Source organism: Manis pentadactyla, chromosome 13 (assembly GCF_030020395.1).
Source record: "Manis pentadactyla isolate mManPen7 chromosome 13, mManPen7.hap1, whole genome shotgun sequence".
In the NCBI taxonomy this organism is placed as follows: Eukaryota; Metazoa; Chordata; class Mammalia; order Pholidota; family Manidae; genus Manis; species Manis pentadactyla.
In genome coordinates, this window is record NC_080031.1 from 63,047,807 (window position 1) to 63,073,079 (window position 25,273).

At 37.7% G+C, this 25,273-nt stretch overlaps 1 protein-coding gene across 2 annotated transcripts in view; it reads right to left on the reverse strand.

The window, feature by feature from the left end:
- Positions 1 to 12,588: 12,588 nt before the first annotated feature.
- SLC27A6 (solute carrier family 27 member 6) overlaps positions 12,589 to 25,273 on the reverse strand; it is a 55,528-nt gene continuing 42,843 nt past the window's right edge. For both annotated transcript variants that reach the window (XM_036902592.2, XM_036902591.2), the window contains 5 exons: positions 22,642 to 22,732; positions 19,754 to 19,952; positions 18,700 to 18,797; positions 17,415 to 17,545; positions 12,589 to 15,449 (listed from right to left, as the gene is read on the reverse strand). In XM_036902592.2, coding sequence (XP_036758487.1) covers positions 15,273 to 15,449; positions 17,415 to 17,545; positions 18,700 to 18,797; positions 19,754 to 19,952; positions 22,642 to 22,732 — 696 coding nt within the window. In that variant the 3' untranslated portion in view covers positions 12,589 to 15,272. The remainder of the gene's footprint in view (positions 15,450 to 17,414; positions 17,546 to 18,699; positions 18,798 to 19,753; positions 19,953 to 22,641; positions 22,733 to 25,273) is intronic.

The following is a 25,273-nucleotide window of genomic DNA, read 5'->3' on the forward strand; positions in this document are numbered from 1 at the left end:
ATGCCGCCATGTTGGCTCCGCCCCCGAATTTTCATCTTCTTAATGATGAATTTAGAGAAACGTAAGTCTTAGTGTCAATTGAGTTAGAGATAATAATCTTCACAGCTAGCATTTTGGTTCTGTTTAAAATTTTTCATATCCTGAGCTCATTCTCTCATTATTGAAAAACGATTATTTTTACTTTCACATTTAGATTTATAATCAATCTGTAATTGATTTTTGTTTGTGGCACTATGTTGAAATAAGTTTCATTATTTCTCCCCATGAATATCCAGTTTTCACAGCACAGTATTTTGAAATCAGTGTTGCTTCCCCACTACTCCCCACAGCTACTTTTTCTTAAGTCAAATGTCCATAGCACACAGGTGTGTTTCTGGGTTCCCTATTTCATTTTTCTATCTTTGTGATGTTATGATAGTATCTTAATTATTTTACCTGTATGGTCAGTCTCTAATTAGAGACTAAATTTACATGATAGTTAAAAGAATATTCAAATTTACAAGTTCCTTTTGTGTCAGTTTAAGTAAGTTGTATTTTTCTAAAATACATAACATACATTTAACTAAAGTCTCAGAAGGGAAAAAAAGAGAGACAGAGAGAGAGAAAGATGGGGCAGAAGGAATGTTTAAGAGATAACAGTTAAGAATTTCCCAAAACTAAAGAAAAATTTCAATACATAAATTCCAGAAAGACCAACTCCAGTCAAGATAAAATTTAATTGGAGGCAGATAAATGGGAAGATGGTTAAAGACATCATAGAAGTAGAAAAAGGAACAACAAAGAAGCAGAATATATAGAAAGCAAGTAGCAAGATTATAAGTTTTAACTCAAATGCTATTGATAACAGTTATAAATTCAAAAACTAAGTTACATTAAATGTAAATACACTATGCATTAGGACTGGGATTTTTCAGAACCTCTCAGATGCTTTACAGCTATTCCACAGTATCTGCAAGAACTGATTCATTCCCAGTGTACCTTGACTCCACAAATGCAAACTTTTGAGCCCTAATCTGAAGCATCATGGGTTTATAAGAGTCCGCAGCATTGGTGGGCTGGTGCAACTTTTGTCCTATATCCCCCAAATTCTTTCAATAGTGCTGCTTAGCTTCTCTGCCACCACTTCTGGGGGGACCAAAGACACCCCCCTCCCAGGCCCAAACAGGCCCAAAGGGATGCTGCCTTTCTCTGCATTTCTATCAAGATTCAATTTGCATGCTTCACAACCAGCCCTGAGATCTAACTCATTGGTGACTATTAATATATTTAAAGTTCCAGAAAATAAAAAAGACTCAGTTTTCTTCAATTCTGTCTTCTCATTCATCAGTAATTCTTTGCTACCTGGTTAGTTAGGATCCTGATACTTCAAGTAAATTGCAACATATTTTAAGCAGGCTTTCAAATTGTTCTCTGTAGGAAGAGTGGTCTTAATTACCTAGTTTTGCCACTGCCAGTAAAAATAATACCCTCATATTATTATTACTAGGTTATATGCATAAGGGCTATTGTTTCACCGTTTTCATCTATTTAACATGTTCCTTCATTTCTTAGACTTATTAAAAATAAGGGTTTTTAAAAATGGCATAAAAATCACCTTAAGTCAGAGAATCTCTTAATTCAACCATTAATATTATATTTAATATTTGAAAGTCAAGGGTTTAATTTAAATTAATTGCATGCATTGCTTTAGTACCCAATTTCATCAATATTCAAATGGCCAAAAGTTTAAGGCAGGTGTGTTGATGCCACCTTTTTAAAATCAGCTAATTCTGAGGCAAAACATAGTAATAATAGATATAATATCAGGGCTTTGGGGGAAGTACATTCCAAATATTTATAACCCGGAAGACACAAGAAAGACAGGTACAGTGCGAAACTGAAAGGAAAGATAGTGATAAAGGTAGATAAAGTGCAGAAGACAAATTCCACTGTTGCTCCATTTTCCTAAGATATCTAGCTCTCTAGAAGAGCTGGCAGTTCTCCTCGCACACAAATCATGTTGACTCGGGGCTTGTGGGTGTTTCTTTCACCTCAGTCTTATAGCTTTATGCTTGGTTTTTCTGGGTAATGGAAGTTAGCAATCTCTTAAGAGACAGCCACCAGAACTTATACAGTAATTAGTTTCAAATAACTCAAAGGCTTTCACTTGCTTTTCTTAGTGTGAATAAGAAATGTGCAGTCAGTTGGCAAGAGATGGATGCAGTTACTTTATTTTAATATTTCAAGTTTTGCTTAATGCAGTTCTGTCCCGTAACTGCTTTTGGAGAAGGGAGGGTTTCCTGGTAAAGAGAGAACCTCAGATAACTGTTGAATAATGGCTCTGAATTAGCAAGACAGACAAGGTCATGGTGGGAAGGGTCATCAGTGCAGGGAGTTATTTAAGAAACATATTTGAAGATCTATATGAGAAGAAAGGAAACATTTCTACCTGTAATCAGACAAAAGTTTCTGACTTGAGTAATTGGGTGGATTAATAATGGTGCAGTTTACTGTGGTCAGAAATACAGTAGGTCAAAGTCCTGAGATTACATAGATATTTGAGAAGTTGAAAAAGAGGGTCAAGGACACATAGATGAAATACAAGAGAAACCAGAGAAAGTAATATCCTAGATGTCAAGAGATTTGAGTTTCAAGAAGAAATAAGCATTCAAAGATGTCAAGTAAAGCCTATCAGCCTAAACAGAGAATACTGAAAAGCCATTGTATTTAATGATATGTTTGTCATTCAAGGACTTTTAGCAGGCAATGTTTACATCACCATGGAATCAAAAATAAGATTGCATTGAGTTAAAATGCATGGGAAGTAAGGAAGTGGGAATGATAAGGGCATAGAGACTTCTAGCAATCTTGGCTACAGTAAGCAAGGATGTCAGCTATAAAGAGCTGCAAGGTTGAAGGATGGTCTCTATTTTTTCTTTTCAAAAGGAGTAAATTCAGAAACTCAGAAAAATCCAGGCACCTGGTAGGATAAATATAGGAGGAAAAGTACATCAGCGATGAAGAAAATACCAAGTGGAAAAGAGGAGTCTTGATGGAAAGTAAAGGGAAGTGGTTGGCTGTAAAGCAGGACATTTTTAACATCTGAGGGAAGGCAAATGTTGCTTAATGAAGATATATATGGAAAAATGGTAGAAGTTTAGCTGTGTAGATGATACATGATCAGACCCTAAACTATGCAAGGTACCTTGATCAAGTGCCACTCTGAAAACTCAGTTGAAGTTGATTTTTAGTACAACTATCATAATTAAGAGAATAAGACAATTTGTAATAGTTATCCACATAATAAAGACTCTAAATAAGATAAATGATACTGTGAACAAATCTAGCATGAAGACTTTTGTATTCAATTCTGAGCATGAATGACAGTTATGGGATGAAGGGGGGTTGATGGTCTTAAAAGGCTCCAGGCTTCTCAGTAAGGCTGACTTCAGACATCAGAGTCACCCAAAACAATGTCAGTGGTCAGGATAGAGTGAATATTAGAGATGGCAGAAGTCAAAGAGGAGGATATGCCTAAAAATATGATTCAAAATAAAAGCTGAGAAGAGGGTTTTTGATGCATTCACACAGCTCATTGCTCCTGGTCATCTATTTATGTTGGCCTTTGGGATTTAGACAGAGTTTACGCACCCTTCTTTGCCTGGTTTATATCTGTTATCACAGTATCCATTTCTCTTCAGCATTTGTCATGCATGATCCTAGACTGCAGCATAACCTGGTTGACATTAAAACTAAGAAAGGTCATGTTGAAATTGAGTGAATATGTCAGGTTAGAATAGTTAAGAAATTTTTTGATGGGATTTCTTTGTCCTAAGCCATTCCCAATCAATGGATTTTGCTCTGATTTAATTTGACTTTGATTTCTTGATGGTTTAAATTTAACTGTTCAGACTATAGGAAATTATCTAAGGCTGAACTATTGACCTGATAAGAGACTACTTGCAGGAAAAATGCCAATCATAACTCTCTGGAAGCTTGCTTAAGTGTCCCAGTTGTTCCTAGGTTAAGAGCAAGTGCTCTAGGAAGAAGTAGTTATTTGCAGCCACAAGTGATCAGGTAAAAACTGTATTGGCATTTTTTTAAAGGGGAAAATTTTTAAAATCAAATTAATTTCTCCGTTTCCTGTTAATTTGCTTTGCCTTCCTTCTTTTCTCTCCCATCTCCCTCCTCATCCTTAAAAACTAACTTATAATTTGAATATTATTGCTTGAATACAAAAAAAATCAATGCAAAATGCTCTGTAGGGTGATAAGGACTTTTACAGTTTAGCTCAGTGATCTTCAGACTTTGTCTTCGGAAGCACCTGGAAGGCTTGTTAAACCCAGATTGCTGGGCTGGCCCAGAGCTCGTGTCAGCAGATCTGGAGCAGAGCCGGAAGTTCCCCGCAGCCTCTGCTGCTCTGGTCCCTGAGAACCACTGCCTAGCTATAAGCAGCTGCTCAAAATACCCCCTTTCTTGTTTGGTACCTGAGAGACCCTGATTTGTTCTTCCAACACACTGTACCATGCGGCTTCCTAGGTTCAGTGAAGATGAAGGCCTGCGTTGAAATACCAGATCACTCCTGATCAGTCCCTTCCTTCTTGCAGAGGCTTTCTGACCCTCAGGGCCTCGGCTGAGGATTAAGTGAGAACACATCAAGCCAAATGGCTACCAAGATGCCTAATGACAAACCCCAAAGGCCACTGGGCACCAACACAGTGCCCATAGGAGCCACACAACAGCTTCTATTAGGGCAGGCCCACTGGGTAGGTGTGCTGGGCGTGGACACCCGAGTGTCCAGAGAGCATTCATCCGCGGTCACTGACGCTCAGTCTCTTGCACATCCTCATGATCGCCGTTTTACTGATGACAGGCAATGTTACAAAGGACGTAATAAAACAAAACAGTAAACCATTATTCTAATATAGAGGTTCTTAAGTATTTTTTAAGTCCTGAACTACTTGGGAATCTGAAGAAACCCATGGATGCTTTCCTCAGTAAGTACATACAGTTTCGGCTGGGGGGCAGTGAGGGTTCCCCGGGGGCACCCAAACTCTCCCAATTCAGCAGCTCTGGCTGTAAGTGCCTCGGGCCGATCCCTTCCTGACGCCCTAGGTGCTCACAGCCCCAGGACAGGCAGGGCTCTCCAGCAGAGGTTCAGGATGGGACAGGGGAGGCGGCTAGTGACCTGACGTAGCCTATGTCTTTACCTCAATCTTCTTTTGCCCTGGAATTTGACATCTGTACACGTTTTCACCATTTGTGACAAATTACCAAACTCTTCATGGCTTTAAGGCAATAAAGACATTATCTTACAGCTCCGGAGCTCACAAGTCCTGAAATCAGTGTCAGCAGAGCCACGTTTCTTCCTGAGGCGGTAGGAGAGAATCTGTTTCCTGGCCTTTTTCAGCTTCTAGAGGCTGCTTGCTTTCTAAGCCTATGGCACCGCCTCCATCCTCAGCCAACAGCCTAGCTGCTTCAAATCTCTCCACTTTCACCATCATATCTCCAGCTTTCATTTCAGTCCTGATTTCCTCTTTTCCTTTATAAGGGCGCCTGTGAATACATTGGTCCCACCTGGATAACCTAGAATAATCTTCCCATCTTAGTACCTATAACTTAATTACATCTGCAAGTCCTTTTTGTATTTAAGGTAACATACAGGCTCTCAGAATTAGGGCATGGATGTCTTAGGATATGTGTGGGAGAGGCATTATTCTGTCTATTACAGCATCCTTTTTATTATCATCTTGGTAAAACACACTGACTCTTGGTTATAATTAATTTGAACATTAGTCAAGTAAAATTAATAATACCTTGGAGATGTTTGTTAAGCATGGGGCAGTTATGCAATAAGAAAGACATGATTTCACAGCAATATTGTAAAAAATAAAGTTACTGTTTTTTAACTGACTCCATGTTTAATGAGTTTGGATGATGTGGTTTTAAGATGACTTAATAGTACTGTAATATTTAGAAAAGGACATAACATTGATTTATTAAAAAGAGATTGTTTTTAAAGCATCTATGTGCCAAGTACTATGCTAGACACTTACTGTTACTATGTCCTCATTTTTTTAAATTTTAGGTTCATATAACCTGGAAGAGAAATTAACCTACCCTTTAAACTCAATAAATCTTTCTTTGTACAACAGGTATTTTTCCCTGAATTATTGTATCTGATCACGCAGACTTATTAGCAAAAATGCATTTAAAATTGTTATCATCACCTAGGTCATGCATATTAAGGTTCTAAACCATCTGCTTTTCAAAATGTTTAAATATCACCATCAGCAACATTTGAAGATTATACTTTTCTTTCAATCTGGCATATATTCCTCCTGAATATCTCACTATAAACTATAACCGTTTATAGAATTTACATGCTATCATCATTTTTAATGAAACTTTTGAGTATATTGCAATTTTAAACTGAAAGAATAGCAAAGGAAGTATTACAAAACGTTTTTAAAACAGTAATTACATTCTATTTTGTTTTTAGATTCCACATATAAGTGAAACCATATGGCATTTGTCCTCTGCCTGGCTTATTTCACGCAGCATAATACCCTCTAAGTCCATCCATGTCGTCACCAATGGTAGGATTTCTTTCTTTTTATGGCTGAATACTACTCCATTGTATAAGTATCCTGTCTTCTTTATCCATTCTTCTGTTGATGGAGAGCTTGGTTGCTTCCATATCTTGACTACTGTAAATAATGCAGCAATAAACACAGAGGTGCACAAAACATCAGTAGACTCATAGACACTGAAGAATGACTGGTGGTTAACATGGGGGAGGGGTTAGGGGTGGAGTGAAACAGGTGAAGGGTATAAAGAGGCACAAAATCTCAATCATAATATAAATTAGTCATGAAAATGAAAGTATAGCATACAGAATATCGTCAATAGTTTTGTAGCATCTTTCTATGTTGACAGTAACTACACTAGTTGGGGTGAGGATTTAATAATGCATATAACTGCTGAATCATTATGTTGTATACTTGAAACTAATATAATATATATAAACTATACTTCAATAAAAATGTATCACCAAAACCAAAAACCATTATGTAAATCATACTCTAAAATTGTCTCAGCCTTTTCAACAGACCCAAATCCCTGTTTCATTATATTTCAGATATACCCATATTTTTCAAACCCCGAATCGGTACATAAGTCAGTAGATGTTATTTGTGTTGAAAGTTTAATGACAAAAAAGTCATTAATTCCTCTCCTTCAGCAAGTAAAGAAGGTTATAAAATGTGGGCCATGACCAGTGGGCATATCAGGCCACAAACTCAGGTTTGGGACTGAAACCAGGCTTGGTCCTGTTGACTGTTTCGGGCTGGTATCTGCTGACTTCTCCATCATCCCATTGATGCCGGGGTTCTTGTTTGTGGAGTCGAAGAATGAACTTAGCAAACAGTCAAAGTAGGAGAGCCAGGGAGACTTTTATTGAGAGAGAGAGAGAGAGAGAGAGGACAGAGCTACTGGCTCACGCCAGAAGGGGACAAGAGAGTCCATAGTTGTGCATTGTCTAGGGGTTTTATAGGCAGTTGAGGATATTTGGGAACATGAAAAAAAGGCTTAGGGGTGTGGACTTGTTAAGTGGTCCCTGAATATTTAGAATTAACTTAACATAAGGTATTTCCTGCCTTGATTTTTCTCTGGGATACCCTGGACTTGGTCTGGGAGCATATCAAAAGGCCACCTGCCCAGCTCCCAAGGTGGGCTAATGTATTGTCTGTTTGCTAAAGAGTAAGTTTAAATGCAATCTTGTCTTTAAGGTAGAATCCTTCCTGCCTTTAACTATGTTGTTTACAGCTGGGTCTGCATGCTAAATTAGTTGCCCAGTTTGCAAAATTACCTCATCATATCTGAAGGAGGAAAGACAGCACATAAGCCTGGGCCTTCAGCATGCTAAAGTGAATCTTACACAGGATTACAAATGATTAGCATAATAAAAACATGTGCTACTCTTCTTTATCTGGGGAATATTAACTGATCTCACTGAAGAATGACTCTAGAACTAATGTCCAACACAGAGTTTTGGTAGGGGGTTTCCTTGCATGTAGTTACATTGCTCTGACTGTAAATATCCTGCCTTGCTTTTTCCAGAGGCCCTCACCCTCTTCTGTCTAAGCCCATGGTCCCCATCTCACCATTAGCTCAGCTGGTCTGCAGATCAAACCTGTGGCATGTCAATGGCAGCTGAGTCTTCCTCTGCCCCCAACTTCAAAGCTTTTTGTTCCCATTTCGTTTCCTTACTGCCATGCCCCTCTAAAAGGATTGAAAAGTACCTGGGCTGCGCTCCCAAGCCATGCTGGCACAAGAACTCTCTCAACTACCTCAGACCCCTTTTGCCTACAACTGCAAGAGCGACTCCTACCCATGCCACGCCGTGCTGGATAAAGGGGCCCTTGAGGCTAGCTACCTCGCAGGGCTTCAGTTGAATTTGGGTTAACCACCCCCGCACCCCCACAGTGCTCTAATTAAAGTTTCTAGTGTTCTTCTGTCCTGGTATTTGGCCTCAGACATAAGCCAAGGTACAAAGCTCATTTTCTGGGAATCACACCAACACCTAACCCCTTTGTATCTGGCCCCTTATCCCCCGCCATTCTGGCAGACTTGAATACCATCTCCAGAGGCAGGAAACAGTGGCTCTGACTGACTTGGCAGCTCAGACTTCAGAAGCTCAGAAGCTAAGTACTGACTTCTTTTTTCTGTGTTCTGCTATAATTAACAGGCCAACTTTGAGATAATGGATGCCTCTTGCCCTGGCTGGTTCAGAGGGCAGCATTAAATGTAGGGGATGGGCGAGGGGCGAGACGGTGACTCCTGGATGAGTAGGAGGCGCTTACAAGTGCAGAGTCTTAGTCCCAGACTCATAAAGACAAGGAAACAGACAAATGTGAGAGCGAGGATTTGGAGCAGAAGCTCTTAAAATATGTGGAATTTTCTCAAAATGAACGAATTATAAAGTGAATTATAAAGTGAAAATGGCTCTACTTGGGAAGAAATAGGATTAGAGAGCTAAATCCAGGCTAGAATAGACACTGTATCTACTCAGGTGAGAACGAAAACTGCTAGTTATGTAATCTTATGTATTGGAAGTTTTTCGATATATGGTCAATTTTCAATTTTTTGAGTGCTCTGAGGAATGAAAAGTGCTGGGGTAGAAAAGAATTCACTCACATTTTTGCAGCTGTGTTCTTTCAGGCCCCATGGTTGCAATAGTAAAATTGCAGCATTTTACCTCAACAAAAAATAACAAAAATACAGAGAACCTGTCCTCACCACCCTCTCTCCCCATCCTACTTGAAGAGTTTCAATGTGAAACCTCAGATACCGTGAAATATTATGAGAGGGAGCTCTCTTTCTCAATCTTTTTTTTCAATTTACATTTTTATATTGTTACTGAAATAGTACTTGTGTTTGTGTTGCACAACTGCATTTTTCGGAGCACAATGTGAACTTTATCCTGCATAGTAATGATGCTGGGGTTCTTGTTCGCGGAGCCGAAGAATGAGCTTCACAGTCAAAGTAGGAGAGCAAGGTACAGGCATTTATTTAGAGATAAAGTGAAAGAACAGAGCTCCTGGCTCATGCCAGGAGGGAACAAGAGAGTCCTTGGTGGAGAGTTGTCTAGGGGATTTATAGGCAGTTGAGAGAATCAAGAGTTAGGGATGTGGATCCACCAGATGGTCTCTAAGTGTTTATTTTCAAAGAGACACTAAGTTTCTTATCAGTTTTGATCCTTTCTCAGAATAGCAGTTTCTTGGTCTGGGAGTATATCAGTCAAGGCTGCTTGTTTTGCTTTTTGCTTTCAAGGTGAGCTGAAGGAGGAAAAGCAGCATCTGGATAAAGTTAAAGATAAACGGCTTTTTAGCAGGCTAAAGTAAATTTTACAATAGCCTCATTTAATTGACACAAACAAGACATGGGCTATGCTGAGGTGTTTTCTTATCTGGGGGATGTTCAAACATTCCTGGCCAGGTTATTCCTGGCTTTTTAGTTTTAACTAATCTTCACTGAGGAATGTTTATATTCCCTAGTTTGATATTTTACTTTAGAGAATTAATGTGACTCTGTCCTTGTTTAATTGTTTAATATGGAGTTTTGGTAGGGGTCTTTTTCCGGAGGCCCTCACCCTACTCTGACTACACCCACGGTCCCTGTCTCAGTAACAGGAAAAGAATTGGTGTTACGGTTTCCTGGCACCAGTAACTAATCTGCATGGTCCTGTGGAGAATGAAGTGTGGACTCCATAAAGGGAGCGATCGGATGCTGGCTGCCTGGGCTCGCTTGCCTGAGCCACAGGCTGACCCCTGCTGATACTGCTCCCTCAGGAATTTGGCTGCCAGGGGCTGATACCCAGAGGGCAGCATAGCAGTGTGGAGCTATCCTTACCCATGTAATCTAGTTTGACATTTGGAGGTTTACTTAATCTATCTTTTAAAGTGCCATTTATCAAGGTGATGTGTGGCCAAATTTGCTCTTGTTTTCTCCACAATAATGGCCACTTCTAATTTTATTCTCATTTTCCCCTTCTGGCTACGGCTTGGAACTCTATTGCTGGGAGCCTTGGTGCTTGATTTGCCTCCATTTCCCAGGAAAAAATTGATTCATTTGACTACGAATCTCCATTTGATCTAAATGTCTCTTTACATTTTCATATAACATGCAAGTAGATCACAATAGCTTCAAATAAAATTCTCTTTCTGGATTTCAGTAGAATAGGAAGGCAATTAAACCATAAAACCAGGTATTTTGATGCAGATAAAAGCCAACTGGCCATTCAGAGACCATTTTTTTAAGCTTAATAGTTTGGCTTGCTTGTCAGTCACCAAAATATTTGACTAACGCAGGATTTGCAAGAGTAGGTTTAATCACTATCTTTGATATAAATCAATCTGTTCATCTCTCTCACTGGTTTTCTTGGCAGCATCAAAAAAGAGTCGTCTCTTTTGCTTGCTAAATTCAGTCTGAAAGTGATTTGTTCAGTATGTTATTGCCTTTTGGCATAAGCTCTCGTGTATCTTCAGTATTTTTAGCTTGTTTGCATGAAAATATGTCTGGTCTCAATACTGCAGCTCGTAACAGATGGAGAATTTACTTTAATTTTCTATTATGTCATTGACAATCTATAAAACATATGTCTGTTGAAAATGATATTCTTTTGATCTTGTCTCCACTTACAGATAATAAACAGTACATTCAAGAAATAGCACAAAGAAGAGCCATGGTGAAAAAGAAAGCAAATGAGTTCCTTAACTACTTCCATTCCCCAGTCTGGCAGCTGGGAGTCAGCCCAAGCCTACCTTTGACCCGCCCGTCACTGGTATAGGTCCCTTACTCCCATCCATCACACCCACTGAGGCCCAAATATTCCCTCAGCTGCTCTTCCTCTCTGAACCCTAATTCACAAACAGGTAGAAAGAAGTATAATCAATGGGCAATGCTCTGAGTATCTGTAGAGATTCTGTTTTGCAATATTTATTCAATGTCAAGAATTACAAGTTAAGTTATCAGGTTGATGAACCCAGCAGTGATCCATTGTGAACTGGCCATGGTATATATTGGACCAGCCTTGAGCAGAGCCAGAGGACGCAAGGAAGCTGCGTAAGCAGGTAGCATGGGACCTCTCGGTCCCTCCCTGCTTCTGACCCGCAGTTAAGGGAGGAGACACGATGAGATACTGAGACAGGGACCGTGGGTGTAGTCAGAGAAGGGTGAAGGCCTCTGGAAAAAGACCCCTACCAACACTCCATATTAAACAATTAAGCAAAGTCAGAGTCATATTAATTCTCTAAAGTAAAATATCAAACTAAGAATATAAGCATTCTTCAACAAAGATTAGTTAAAACTAAAAAGCCAGGAATAACCTGGCCTGGAATGTTTGAACATCCCCCAGATAAGAAAATACCTCAGCATAGCCCATATCTTGTTTGTGTAATTAAATTAAACGAGGCTATTGTAAAATTTACTTTAACCTGCTGAAAAGCCGTTTATCTTTAACTTTACCCAGATGCTGCTTTTCCTCCTACAGCCCCTACTCAGTAATATATAACCTGGGCAATTAATATCACAGGCAGGCCCAGCCGTAAACAACATAGTGAAAGGCAGGAATTCCATCTTGAAGATAAGAAATTAAGAAGTAAAATTCTTAATTTACTATTTAACAAACAGACAATAACTCAGCTCACCCTGAAAGCAAGACAAGCAGCCTTGATTGATATGCTCCCAAACCGAGAAACTGCTATTCTAAATTTCTTATGCTAACTCTACAAAATAGTCCAAAAACCTGACAAGAAACTTAGTGTCTCCTTAAAAATAAACATTTAGAGGCCATTTGGTGGGTCTGCATCCCTAGCTCTTTGTCTCTCAACCGCCTATAAATCCCCTAGACAGCGCACCACCCGGGGCTCTCTTGTCCTCTACTGGCTCATGCCAGGAGCTCTGTCTGTCCTCTCACTGCATCTCTCAATAAAAGTCTCCCTGGCTCTCCTACCTTCACTGTTTGCTAAGTTCATTCTTCAACTCTGCAAACAAGAACCCCGGCATCAATATCGAAGATCTGAAAGGACCAGCCAGGGGACTCAAAGCTTAACAGCTCAAGAGTGGTGCTGAGAATGCACCCCTCATATTTATTGATCAAAGAATTATATACAATGATCTAAAGAGTGACTTAATGCCTAATGTATAACTAACCATAACTAGCTGCTTGACAGTCCCCAATCCCATGGAGCGGAACAATCCCAAAACAACAATGTAGGAATAGTCATGCTGCGTTGTGGAAACGAGGTCTAATTAAGATAACGTTTTTGAACATACATCAGAAGTTACAGAAAAACCAGTTAGAGTAGTTGAATCATATATCACAGTTGATTATTGCTTTCCAGGCCCACCAGGCCCATAGGACCCCCATGTGATACTCCACATTTAAAAAAATTAACAGCTTTGAGATTTATTTAATTCACATTCCATAAAATACATACTTTAAACATGTACAGTTCAGTGGTTTTTAGTTTATTCTGATTGTACAACTGTCACCACCACTATCTAATGTTAGGACATTTTCATCACCCCAGAAAGAAACTGCCATTCAGCCACTCCCCAGTCCCTCTTTCTCCAACCTCTGGCAAACAGTTACCTACTTTCTGTCCTTATAGATTTGCCTATTTTGGACATTTCATATTAGTGGCATCTTACATGTATTCTTTTATGACTGGCCTCTTTCATTTAGTGTGTTTTCAAGGTTCATCCATGTTTTAACATGTATCAGCACTTCACTCTTATTACTGATAAATAATATCTTTTCGGGAGGATCCATTAGCCTATCTTGCCGTTCATCATGCCCCTTCTTCAGGGCGTCTCCAGGTAATGACTGACTGACACCGAGCACAAAAGGGCAGCCTTTGTGGCTGATTCATGCACCAGAGGTCAGCATGGGGAACAAATGGAACAAAGACTGAGACCACATCCTTGCCTAGCCTCTTCCCTGCCCTCTCCTGTTTACCAAACTCCCTTCTTGTCCTCCCCAGTAGATCAGACACACGTGAATCCCCGCCTTGGGCTCTGCCTTAGGAAATCTGACCTAAGACCTACGGAGAAAATCACACAATGCTGCTGACTTGTCTGAACTTTTGACCACTTCCCTTACAAAGTCTCCTGGGTTCCTTCTCTAATACACTTCTCAAAGCAACGGCCCATCACTTCTTGTTTAAAACCTCCACCAAACCCTTCTCCTCTGTTATTTTTTTCCTGAGAGAAACAGAAGCAATTAAAAAGGACTTTTTCAATCTTCCCACCAATAAACCTACCCCCATTTTTCAAATGTCCCTTTTTTAGCTTCCAAAGATTTCAAAGAGCTATGAATTTGTAGAAAAAAATGTTTCTTCAGCTCTATAGCACTTCAAAGGCACCTATAAATGAAAAATACATATGTAAAAGTGAAAGTTTTTTTTTTAGTGGGAAAGGTAAAGAAAAGCCAAGTCACCAATATAAAAATACCAATGTATTCATTCATCTAATACTCCCTTAAATAAAGAAAATCCATTCTCTTTTATATGATGGGAGAATGGATATGCTTAGACTTACTTTTTAAAAAATGTTCCTCTTAAAATTCCTGGTTTTCATAAAATTGACTACATTTTCTTTTTTTTTCATTCTAAAGTTTGACCCTTTATTTCCATGCTATTTATGGTTAACTTTTACATTTTAAAAATAATTTAACTTCAAAACATGTTTTCTTAACAATGATTAAAAGGAACTATCTGCAACTTCTCTTTCAATGAACATGGTCTCTGTGGCATGGATAGGCAACATGAGGCAAGGCCACTGTTACTTCTGGCTGTACAGAGAATTAGGATTACGGGCAAAGGAGCTTCCTGCTGGATCCTACTCCGCTTCTTAGCTCAGCACCCGTAACCCCCTCCCATGGAGGCAAACGCACTGTGGTAAGAGAATCACTCACATAGTTTTAGCTTGAAGCAAACACTGGGGTTTGGTGCTTCCAACCTGAGGTTAAGTACAACTGTGCTTATTACACCACCCATGTAATACAGTTTCCAGTTAACTACTCACAAACCCATTCACACTCAAAGCTCTTTCTGCCTCTGATCTTGGTGTTAATACCTCGGTCCTATTCTAGTCTATTGTTTCCCTGTATTCCCAGGGGTTTCTACAGCTCTGTTGGATTTTATTGTTAATTTCATCCCATTATACATTCTTCAAATCTCCTACCAGTTTTCCTGCTTTGCTGCTTCATGTATTTATATTTCTTCTATTACCTTAAGATGAGTTTAAGTTAAGGGAGATATGAGTGCATATGCATTTAGTTGTCAGCTTCCTTTGACTAGAAGTTTGAAGCTAAAAACATCAGAATGAGACCTAAAACACATATTAATGAAGATGATGTTATTGAGCTACAGGATAGGGCACACAAATATTTGAATAAAATGTAATCACTTATTCAAAACTAGAAATTTTATTTAAAAAGTCCTTTTTAGATGTATCTAAACTGCTAACCACTTATTATTTAAAATCTTTAAGATTAAGGCAAATACTTATACACTGAATCCCCAAGTAAAAATACTAACCAACTGAAGTTTGTTGTCAATTAAAACAAATTAAAGTTCTTAATTAAAGAATAGCTGTTGCAAATTAAGGAAATACAGTACATGCTTAATTAACATCAGTTCCCTTTCCCTATATCATATTAAAAATTCACACACTCTCTTCTCACCTCTCCTAAGAAAGCATTTGAACATCCCATATATAAAAAAACCTTAAAGTTTGATCTCCCCTAATATTATTTGATCATAAAGTTCTTTGGTCAGTGGAACATAAGATTTTTTCAAGTTATCCATGAAGTAAAGTGGATCAGAAATTTCCAGTGGACTAAATCCTTCTTCCACCAGCTGAAACTTCTGTACTTTGAATGTCCCTGTTGTTTCCATCTTTTCCTATAAAGCAATTACCAGGATTAGTAGAATCACTTTGTATTATTTATTATTTTATTACTATAAACAATACTTTGAAGAACATCTTTGTATATAACATTTGTGCATCTTTATTTCCTAAGGAAATATATTCCTGGAAATGAAATTACTAAAGATATATGCAAATTCCAAGAATCTGAGAACACGTTTACATTGTTTTCCAGAGAGGTTATATAACAAATTGTGCTTCCACAAGCAGAATGAAAAGACCAATTTAACTGCACCCCAACCATACTGAGTAATATCACATTTACAATTTTTTGGTACATTTATTGGCAACAATAATCCTTTTTTAATTTGTGCTAAACATAGTTTGAATAAGATAGTTGCTTTATTCATTTTGTCAGAAGTAACAGAGTTTTGCATTGCCTATAACAGATCATTTATTATAATTCATTTGTTAAATAAGTATTTTGACTGGCCACTAGCTTCATGCACTGTGCTTACTACAGCAAACACTGTAATAGACACTAGTCATGGCACAAGTTCTTTTAGGTGTTAAATGATACCAAAAACATTTTTAAATTTGTACAAGCCTGGTTTAGTCTTCTTCTAAGGTAGTCCTGTGCCAAAATATTTCTCTTGCTTAATGAAAGTAAATTTTAAGATGCCCTAGGGGAAAATGTTAAAAACATTGTTTGGTCCATCAACTTTCTACTCCCTATAATACATTTTTTGGGGGTGGTGTCATAAATGGGCAACAGAAGGATCCTGGTAGTCTTGTTATTGATGCATGAAGCTACACAGGTGATAAAATTGTACAGAACTTAATACACACACACAAATGAGTGTAAGCAAAACAGGAGATTTTAATATAATAGGTTGATTAGATCAATGTCCATATCCTGGTTTTAATAGTTTCAAAAAATGTTACCATTGGAGGGAATGAGGTAAAGGGCAGATACAGGATCTCTCTGTATTATTTCTTATAACTGCATGTAAAGCTACAATTAGCTCAATATAAATTTCAATTAAAAATGTGTTACTTCTGTTTCATATTTACTTCCCTTTAGTATTTCAACAGATTGTTATGAAAATAATCAGAGGCAATGTGTGAAGCTCTTACAGATTAAAACAATTATGTGGATACAATAGGCATTTACGACAGTTCAGACAATGTGCCCCATTGGTCAAGAGGTGACTTATATACCGAGATTGTCATCAAATGCTTTCAAGGTGAATCTGATGCCATTTCTTGCACTATCAGGGATCTAACTGCGACATGACAAATATTATCGTGAAAAATTCTGTGTGATTGGATGTTAAGAGATGATGAGTTCTAGTTTCAGGAAGTGATATTTGAGGCACAATATTAAATAAGTGATGGCTGAATAAATGAGTAAGAAAATTTAGCAAGTTGCTGAGTAGGTCTGTGTCTTTTTATTGTACTTTATCTCAGTAACCTAACAAGAGAAAGCCCACTCCTCAAAACAAATGAATTCAGAATTCCCTCAGTGAGGATAAAAACTAAAAGTAGAATTGCTTGAGCCAATTGCGTTTAGGTTCTGCACACATCCTGCAGACATCTTGACGTCAGCTTTCTGGGACCTAGTTTTAGGCACACGGCACCCAATGCCTTCACAAGGCCTGTGTTAAGCCGTGGTTTTTGGCTTGCCACAATTACTAGGACTATCATTTCTGCTCTGAGGGCTTGATTAAAGAGGAAGAGAGCAATTTTATAATTAGGACAAAAACAAGGATCCTGGCATTTCATCACGTTTCCTTCTATCATTAGGCTTCAACTATGGTATAAATTAGCATCCCCATGATTTACATTATTCTTGAAATGTTCTAGTGTAAATAAAGTGCTCCTATTAGCTAAAAGAGAAAATATTCTTTTGTAGTTAAACTACCTCCTGGATTCCTGGTTTTAAATCTGATGGGAAAGTAAAATTACCTGAATTCCTCAAATTCAGACAGTAAAATTACCTGAATTCTTAAAAATCGTGGACAGGCATAAGGTGGCAGATATGTTACAACTTGTTCATAAATTTTTTCCAAGTCTAAAGACTTATTTGGTTTTAAAATAATAGAAGCCATTCCTGCTTTTCCTTCATGATCTGAAAAATGAAGTTTGAAATAGAGTCACTTTTACAAGTAATAGTGGATTTTCAAAATAATCCTATTAATTACATACTAATTGTTGCAAATAGAGACATTAAATCAATTGCAGCAATAACAATGAAACACTAGCATCCACGAGGGGCATCTGATTTCCTAAGCATGATTTCCTCCCTAGAAATCATTTAGGAACAAGGAAGGGCAAGTCTGTCCTTAATTGTCTAACTACAAAAACAGAACAGATGGAATGGAAAACACAATAAATGACTCATAATTTGCATCCTTTAGTATAAAATATTAAGAAGAAACAAATATTTAAAGACAAACATATTTCAGAGACGTGTCCGTGTTAAGCATCGATGCAAAAAATAAAGGGTATGTTTTTAAGTTGAAATACTAGAGGCTGGTATTCCCATAACTAATTTCATAGATCACTTACTGCTTCTCATGCCACCTATGGGTTTTTCCAGGGAATCAGAACTCCTGCAGCACTTCTCCAGCCCTCAGTGGCTGTCTATTAGAGTCTAAATACCCTTCCTCTGTTCCCCCATCCAAACACTCCCACCCCCAGGATCCCCTGGACCTACAAACATTAGTTGGGAAACTGGTCATTTGTTAAAAAAAAAAAAAAAAAAAAAGTGTGAGAGTGAGAGCAGAGGGACAGTTGTCCTATGATTTCAAGTTGGCCACATTTTTTTGACATTTCTACGATCATGAGACAATCCTTACATGCATCTTTATAAAAAATAAAGGTTGCCAAACAGATTTTAAACTAATTTTAAAAATAGGTCAGTATTATTAAACAGTTAAACTAGAACATATTCCTTTTTTAGAGGCATGCATGAACTCTCGTCATTAACAGAAAAATAATAGACTATTGAAAAGCTGTAACTATTTTCAAGCAGTGAGTCACTGACCTGAATTTTCAAACTTTGCTTAAAAATACACACATACACTGAAATTCATTTGGTGCCTTCCCCCTGATGGGATCTTGAAGATGGTTACCTTGGCCCAGGGCATTGCTTGCCGAGACAAGACTAAGATATTTACTTTAATATATAATAAATGAAATTTTGAATTAGTAAGATCACTGCAAAACTAAAGTGGGATATTCTTTTCTGAGAATCTTTCCAAACCTGAAATATATTCATACCTGGCACAGCCACACCATAGATGTTTGTTTCCTGTATGAAATCCAACATGCCAATAATATCCGCCACCTCTGTGGTTGCAACATTTTCCCCTTTCCATCTAAATAAAAAATAAGATCTGGATTTGAAGGACTAAGTACCCAGTTTTAGTTTTAGGGACCTGCCTCTGGTTCTGTGTAAGCACCTACTAACCAAAAATGATGGAGTCATTCAAAATGAAGGCATTTCTTAGGAAACACTTTGCTGATAAATCAAAATCAGTGTATCTGTGTTTTAGCTAAATTTACTTTATCTATGTCCCATTGCTATATAAAAACTTACTTATAAAATGTGTTTCTATAAGTCATAAAAAACAAAATAATGATGTCCCTCTTTATTTTATAATATAACAGGTATAAAAAACTCCCTGTTTCTAATAATAGAGATAGAAAAGATTGAAAGAAAAGCTGTAGCTGTCTTTCAGTGAACTGACCCCCTCTAATTTCTAGGAGAGCCCCTTTGGCTCTTTTAATGTGTATGAATGAATATTTTATTTTAATTAAAATAATTGTATATAAAGTGAGTTCATAATTTTGCCCAAGATGAGGAAAGAGAAGTATAATTCATTTATTCATTTGAGCATTTTCTAATGCCTGCTGTCCTTCACTGTTCTGTAGTCATTAACTAGTAAAGCAAAATGATTTCCATAAGCCCAAAATAATCTTAAGGAATTAAAAAAGAAAATATAAGAATGGGAAATTTCGCTGTTTCAGCAGGTGAAGAATTATACCAATTTGACCAAGTTGATTTTCTATTATTTATTATTTCTATTATTTCTATTATTATTATTATTAAATATACTATTTAGTGGACCAAATTGACTCATTTTTTAAAAATTATAAAAATTGACATCAATAAACAACTGCTGTTTCAATTTAGAAAAAAGATGGCCGATGAATTTTTACATGGGGAGACATTATTGTGATCAAAGAGCATGTGGTCTGTCAGTTTTCCATGGAGCCTTGCTCAGAGAATGGACCACAATCACAGGACAAGCAGGACAGCTGTATTTCTTACCTAAAAGTATCTCCAATACGGTCCCAAAAATAAAGGAAATTCTCCTGATCTTGGACCATCAAATCTCCGGTGTTAAAGTAAACATCTCCCTTTCTAAAAACATCACAAAGCAACTTCTTTTCTGTGTGCTTCTTGTTCCCAGCATAACCAAAGAAAGGATTCTTGGCATTCACTTGAGAAATGAGAAGGCCAGGTTCTCCTGTGAGAGAAAGGCATTTTTCAGTGATCTGATTACAGCTAACTGTACACACCATGCATGTGTCTAACTTATACCTAACCAACACAGCCTAAGCTGCTTCTCTTACTTTCCTCTGCACCTATTTTCAGGATACTTGATACCATTTACTCTGCATGCCTACATCTAGTACATCCTTTCATGCATTGCCACACACACAATATCCTTTGGAAAAACTAACAAAGAGAAAATTGAATGTAAGGAAAGGTATATTAAATTTATCTTACATCTTCAGTACATAGACCAAAGGCTACTTTTCTTTTGGATTACACAGATTTTATCACTTTTATATATTTAGCTATATAAATAACCATAATAATAGTTTTAATTGAATTGAAGATAATGATAGTAGCAATGTTTTGTAGTAGCAATTGGGCACTTACTGTGCTGTTTATTCTTCACAGAATTCTTTTAAATTGGTAATTGACACCGCTATTTTACAGGCAAGGAACCATGGCCTCCCAGAAGAGTGAAGTTACCAAAGTCCAATAGATATGAATGGACCTAGAACTCAAATTCAAGTCTCTGTGATTTTGCTACAAGGTTTCTGTACAATACAATCTCTGATCTACTTAATACATTATTAGTAGCTTATGAAAATGTCTTATTCCTCTGGGACGTTGTCTGGAAATCCTCAATGGACAAGAGATAAGACACGAAATTTATTAGTTATACTTGTTTTCAGACATATTTTCTGAAATAATTTTTCAATCAGATTTATTCAAATTACTTAAGATTTTGCCCAATCATCTGCATGGTGAAAAACTATTCCTAAAAGAATGTTGTAGCCAAAGGGCAGAAGCAACCATCAACCAGAGTGTTTCAAGGCCACTGTCGACTAGCTTTGACCCCCTTGAAGAAGAGGTAACAACATCCCTCTGGCTAGCTGCGGCTGAATTCCAGCAAACTGCAAAGCAATTTATGTCAATTTAACACTCTATTCAACTCCATGGCTCCCACCCCTTTACATCCTGGCTTCCCAGGGCACACGGGCGGCTGGCCAAGCCTGGGGGCTCTGCTACAGCAGGGGCCCCTCACTGCCATCACCAGCACCATCAATTTCAGCACCCTCATAATCACCGCATGGTGACACTTACCGAGCACTTTCTGCCTACCAGTCACCGTTCTGAGGGCTCTACACATGTACCCTATCTGACCCTCACCACAAACCTGTAAGACAGACCCTCACATTCTCTTCATCCTACAGGTGAAGAAACTGGGGAAGAAAAAGGAATTTTCCTGCTGCCACAGAGCTGCCAAATGCTATGGTGGAAGTATTTTTTAAACAGGTCCATCTGACTCACCCACACCTCTCCTCCATTGCATATCTCATCAGTCTACATTCTCTATACTTCAGAAATTTCCAAGCCTCTTCTATTCCCCTTAAGCTTTATGTTCTTTGCTTTTTTTACAGATGAAAGTTTCTTCCCTGAGAAATTAATTATTCCAAGTGCTTAAAAAGGTCATAGTGTATTCTTATTTATCCCTGCTAGGCATGATTTATGCAACACACAATGCTTTAATGGGAAAAACATTGAATAACCCCTAACAAGAACTGGAAAAGAGTTAAATCAGATATGTGGTGACAATCCGCTTTTTAAGAAACACTGAGGTTTACATAAGCAGTTTGAGGATTCAAGTTCCATTGTCAGATATTATTGGAATTGCAATAAATAAATCTCACTAGAAAAGTATGTTTAAATAAAGTTCTTTGCAAACTCTTTAGGAATGGCTTCTCTTCTGGATACTATCTATAAAGTTGAATGCCTGTAGGCTTAAAAAATTCAGAGGACTGGGAAATTTGCTTTTTTATTAGATACAGCTTACATTTTTTTTCAATCTTTCAGCTACTAGAAAAAAACCAACAAAAAACTTCGTTTACAGCCTTTTATCTCCACATTTGAAGTAAAGATTTAAAGGACATCACCTGAGAAGTAACTTAAACATATTCTGAGACAGTGAAAAGTTAATTTTGGCCTGCTTTATTCAGACTGGACTTCTAAGCAATTCTAAGTGTACATCTCTACACTTAACTTTCTAGATTTATGAAACGCTGCAGCAAGTTAATTCGGGCATTTGCTTTCATTAACATTTCTAACCAAAAATGATCAGAAAGTCTCCCCTGGTGGAGGAGGAGAGTGAGAGGAAAAAGAGGAGATGGTACTGAGCCACATGCCAGACCCGCCACAGGGCTTTACATACACCGTCCCGTTTCCTTGTCAGCAGTAGCCTCATGAGGTAAGTAATGTCACCTCTACTCTACACATGAAGACAACGAGACTCACACAGGTTGGCTGCCCTGTCCGAAGCTGAACAGTTTCTCATCATGAGAGCCCAAGTCAGCCTGCCTTTCCCCCATATCTAGAATGGTAAGTCATTTCTCTTTACATTACACTTGGATGATACAGGACGATAGACATAGGCCACGGTTAGAAACTGCAAGTGGTGAATTAAAATTATGAGCCGAATAGTATTCACTTTTAAATTTTAATAATTTACCACCTGAGCAACCCATGTGGGGCCTCTAGCACCTAATAATTAAACAATTCCACCTGCACTGAAATTCCAAGTAAGTTACATTGAAATAACCATTCCAATGTAAGAAATGCAAAAACTCTGCCCGAGGAAACCTCTTCAAACACGAGAGTCTTACCTTTTTTCACACGACTGCACCAACCCTGTTCATTTCTAATGGGCTCATCTTTCTGAAAATCATACTCTATCAAGTCAAAAGTGAAAAAAAGCTGCAAAAACAAAAACACACAAACCAAAACAAGATTCAGCTGTTTATCTGTGCAGTGACCTCTACTGGTAGTAAATTTTATGCTCATCGATTGAAACAATGAATTAAAATGTGGTTTCATTAAAATAAGTAAACTTGACTGATGAAAAATGAAATAAACACCCGAAAGTCAAAACTACAGGTATCAGTAAGCAGCACACATGGGCTGGCATTTGCTTTCATTTCTTTTATGCTGCCCGTTACCTTAGCAGAACATGGTTCAGTGTGACCTTAAATAAAGTGATGTCAAGCAATCACAAGTGAGCTCAATTACATCCTCTACCAACCACAGGTAAGAGGGCCACTTCTGTGCCTTCTCTTTGGAGTCATTCAAAACATCCCTGGAAATGGGAAGTTTCAGCAGAACTAAAAGTAGACTCTGTGAATGGAAGCATTTTGTTGTCTATTTTTAACTTGCAAGCCCTTGAAAGGGGACTTTTACTTTGACCTTTTCTCTAGGCTTTCATTCCAACATCCCTAAGCGGACACTCAGTTCGTCTGTGCCCTGCTGTGCTGTGAGACAGCGAATGTGGTGGGACATACCCTCATCACATGGGTAAACAAGCTAATTGGGCATCTGTCCTTGTCCCCAAATATTTCCTGCTCCTCTGCTCCTGTAATGTCCACGTTGCCATGTCATGTAGATTCATAGATCTGCTAAAATCTGACCCCGGAGAGAATTGCAGGTTAGTTCAGTCCAACCTCCTCTCTTTATAAGAAAATTGAGGTTTTCCTGATCAGTGAAACAAACGATCTTCTTAAATAAGCTAAACTAGAAAGCAGTAACCTAAAGCAGAGGTAGTAAGAGGAAGTAAGAAAAAAATAACGAGGAAGGACAAACAGAAGAGAGAGAGAAAAAGAGGAGAAGGATGGGAAGGAGAAAAATGAATATAGATCAAAAAAGTGGAAAAAGATGAATCAGATTAATGAGATAAATATGACAATATTACTATCAAAGACTAAACACAAACTTCTCTGGTTTTTAATCTCAGTAAAATCAGCATGTAAACAGAATCACAATTCATTATTTGAATTAAGATGTATATGATAACACAATATTGATTGAGCACTTACTCTATGCCAGACACTGTGCTAAGAGCTTAAGAGTAGAATTTAGTTTGACCATCATAACATCCTATGAGGAAGAAATCAGTTTTACCCTATTTTAAGATGAGGGCCAGTGGAAGAGGCAGCAAAGCAAGTATACTGTTATTCTCAACATAAAGATTCTTTATTAAAATGCCAGCCTGCATTCTGTTAGTCTCTGTAATTGAGATAACAGCATATTGACCACTTGCCTAATGACTACTAAAGAGAAAGACTCCAAAAGTTCTGAACTGCATTTATCAACTTAACCAAACAAGAATTGAGCCCTGTTCATTACCCGTTCTTTTCTTTCCTGTTTTAACATGCTTTGTATTTTGAAAAAATTTGCCCAGCAACTGGTGATACCAGCTTTGCTGTTATTTCTTTCATATTAGTTTGGCAACTACATGCGTGAGCGAGATTCACTCCATGATAATCACTGCTCAGTGTGGCTGTTCTCAGATACAGGGAACTTGATGGTCAGAAATTTGCTAACTTTGTAATGAAAATGAAATTGAAACTTCACAACATCTAGAAGTAGCCTGAATTGGAGCGGTAAGTGTGAAGATACAGGGTTTTCTATTATTTTTCTGCCTTTGAGAGGTCTAGTCAGATTACAAAAATGGCTGTATTACTTTTTGGTGTTAAGGTGTATGAGTTCTTTATATGTTTTGGATGTCAAGCCCTTATTGGATAAATCATCAGTGAATATATTCTCCCATACTGTAGGTTGTCTTTTTGTTCTGTTGATGGTGTCCTTTGCTGTACAGAAGATTTTTAGCTTGATTTAGTCCTACTTGTTCACTTTATATTTTGTTTCCCTTGCCTGAGGAGATGTGTCCAGGAAAAATTGCTCATGCTTATGGTCAAGAGACTTTTGCCTATGTTTTCTTCTATGAGGTTTAAGTTTCATATCTTACATTTAGGTGTTTAATCCACTTTCATTTTACTTTTGCATATGGAGGTAGACAATAATACAGTTTCATTCTCTTGCATGTAGCTGTCCAGTTTTCCCAACACCAGTTACTGAAAGAATGTCTTTTCCCCATTGTATATTCATGGCTCCTTTATAGTATATTAATTGACCATATATGCTTGGGTTTATATCTGGGTTCTTTATTCTGTCATTGATCTATAGGTATGTTCTTGTGCCGGTACCATACTGTTTTGATTACAATAGCTTTGTAGTATAGCTTGAAGTCAGGGAGTATAATACCCCCAGCTTTGTTCTTCTTTATCAGGATGGTTTTGGTTATTTGGGGTCTTTCATGGTTCCATACAAATTTTAGCATTATTTGCTTTAGTTCATTTAAAATGATGGTATTTTGATAGGGATTGCACTGAATCTGTAAATTGCTTTGGGAAGCATTGCAATTTTGGCAATATTAATTCTTCCTATCCATGAGCACAGAATAGA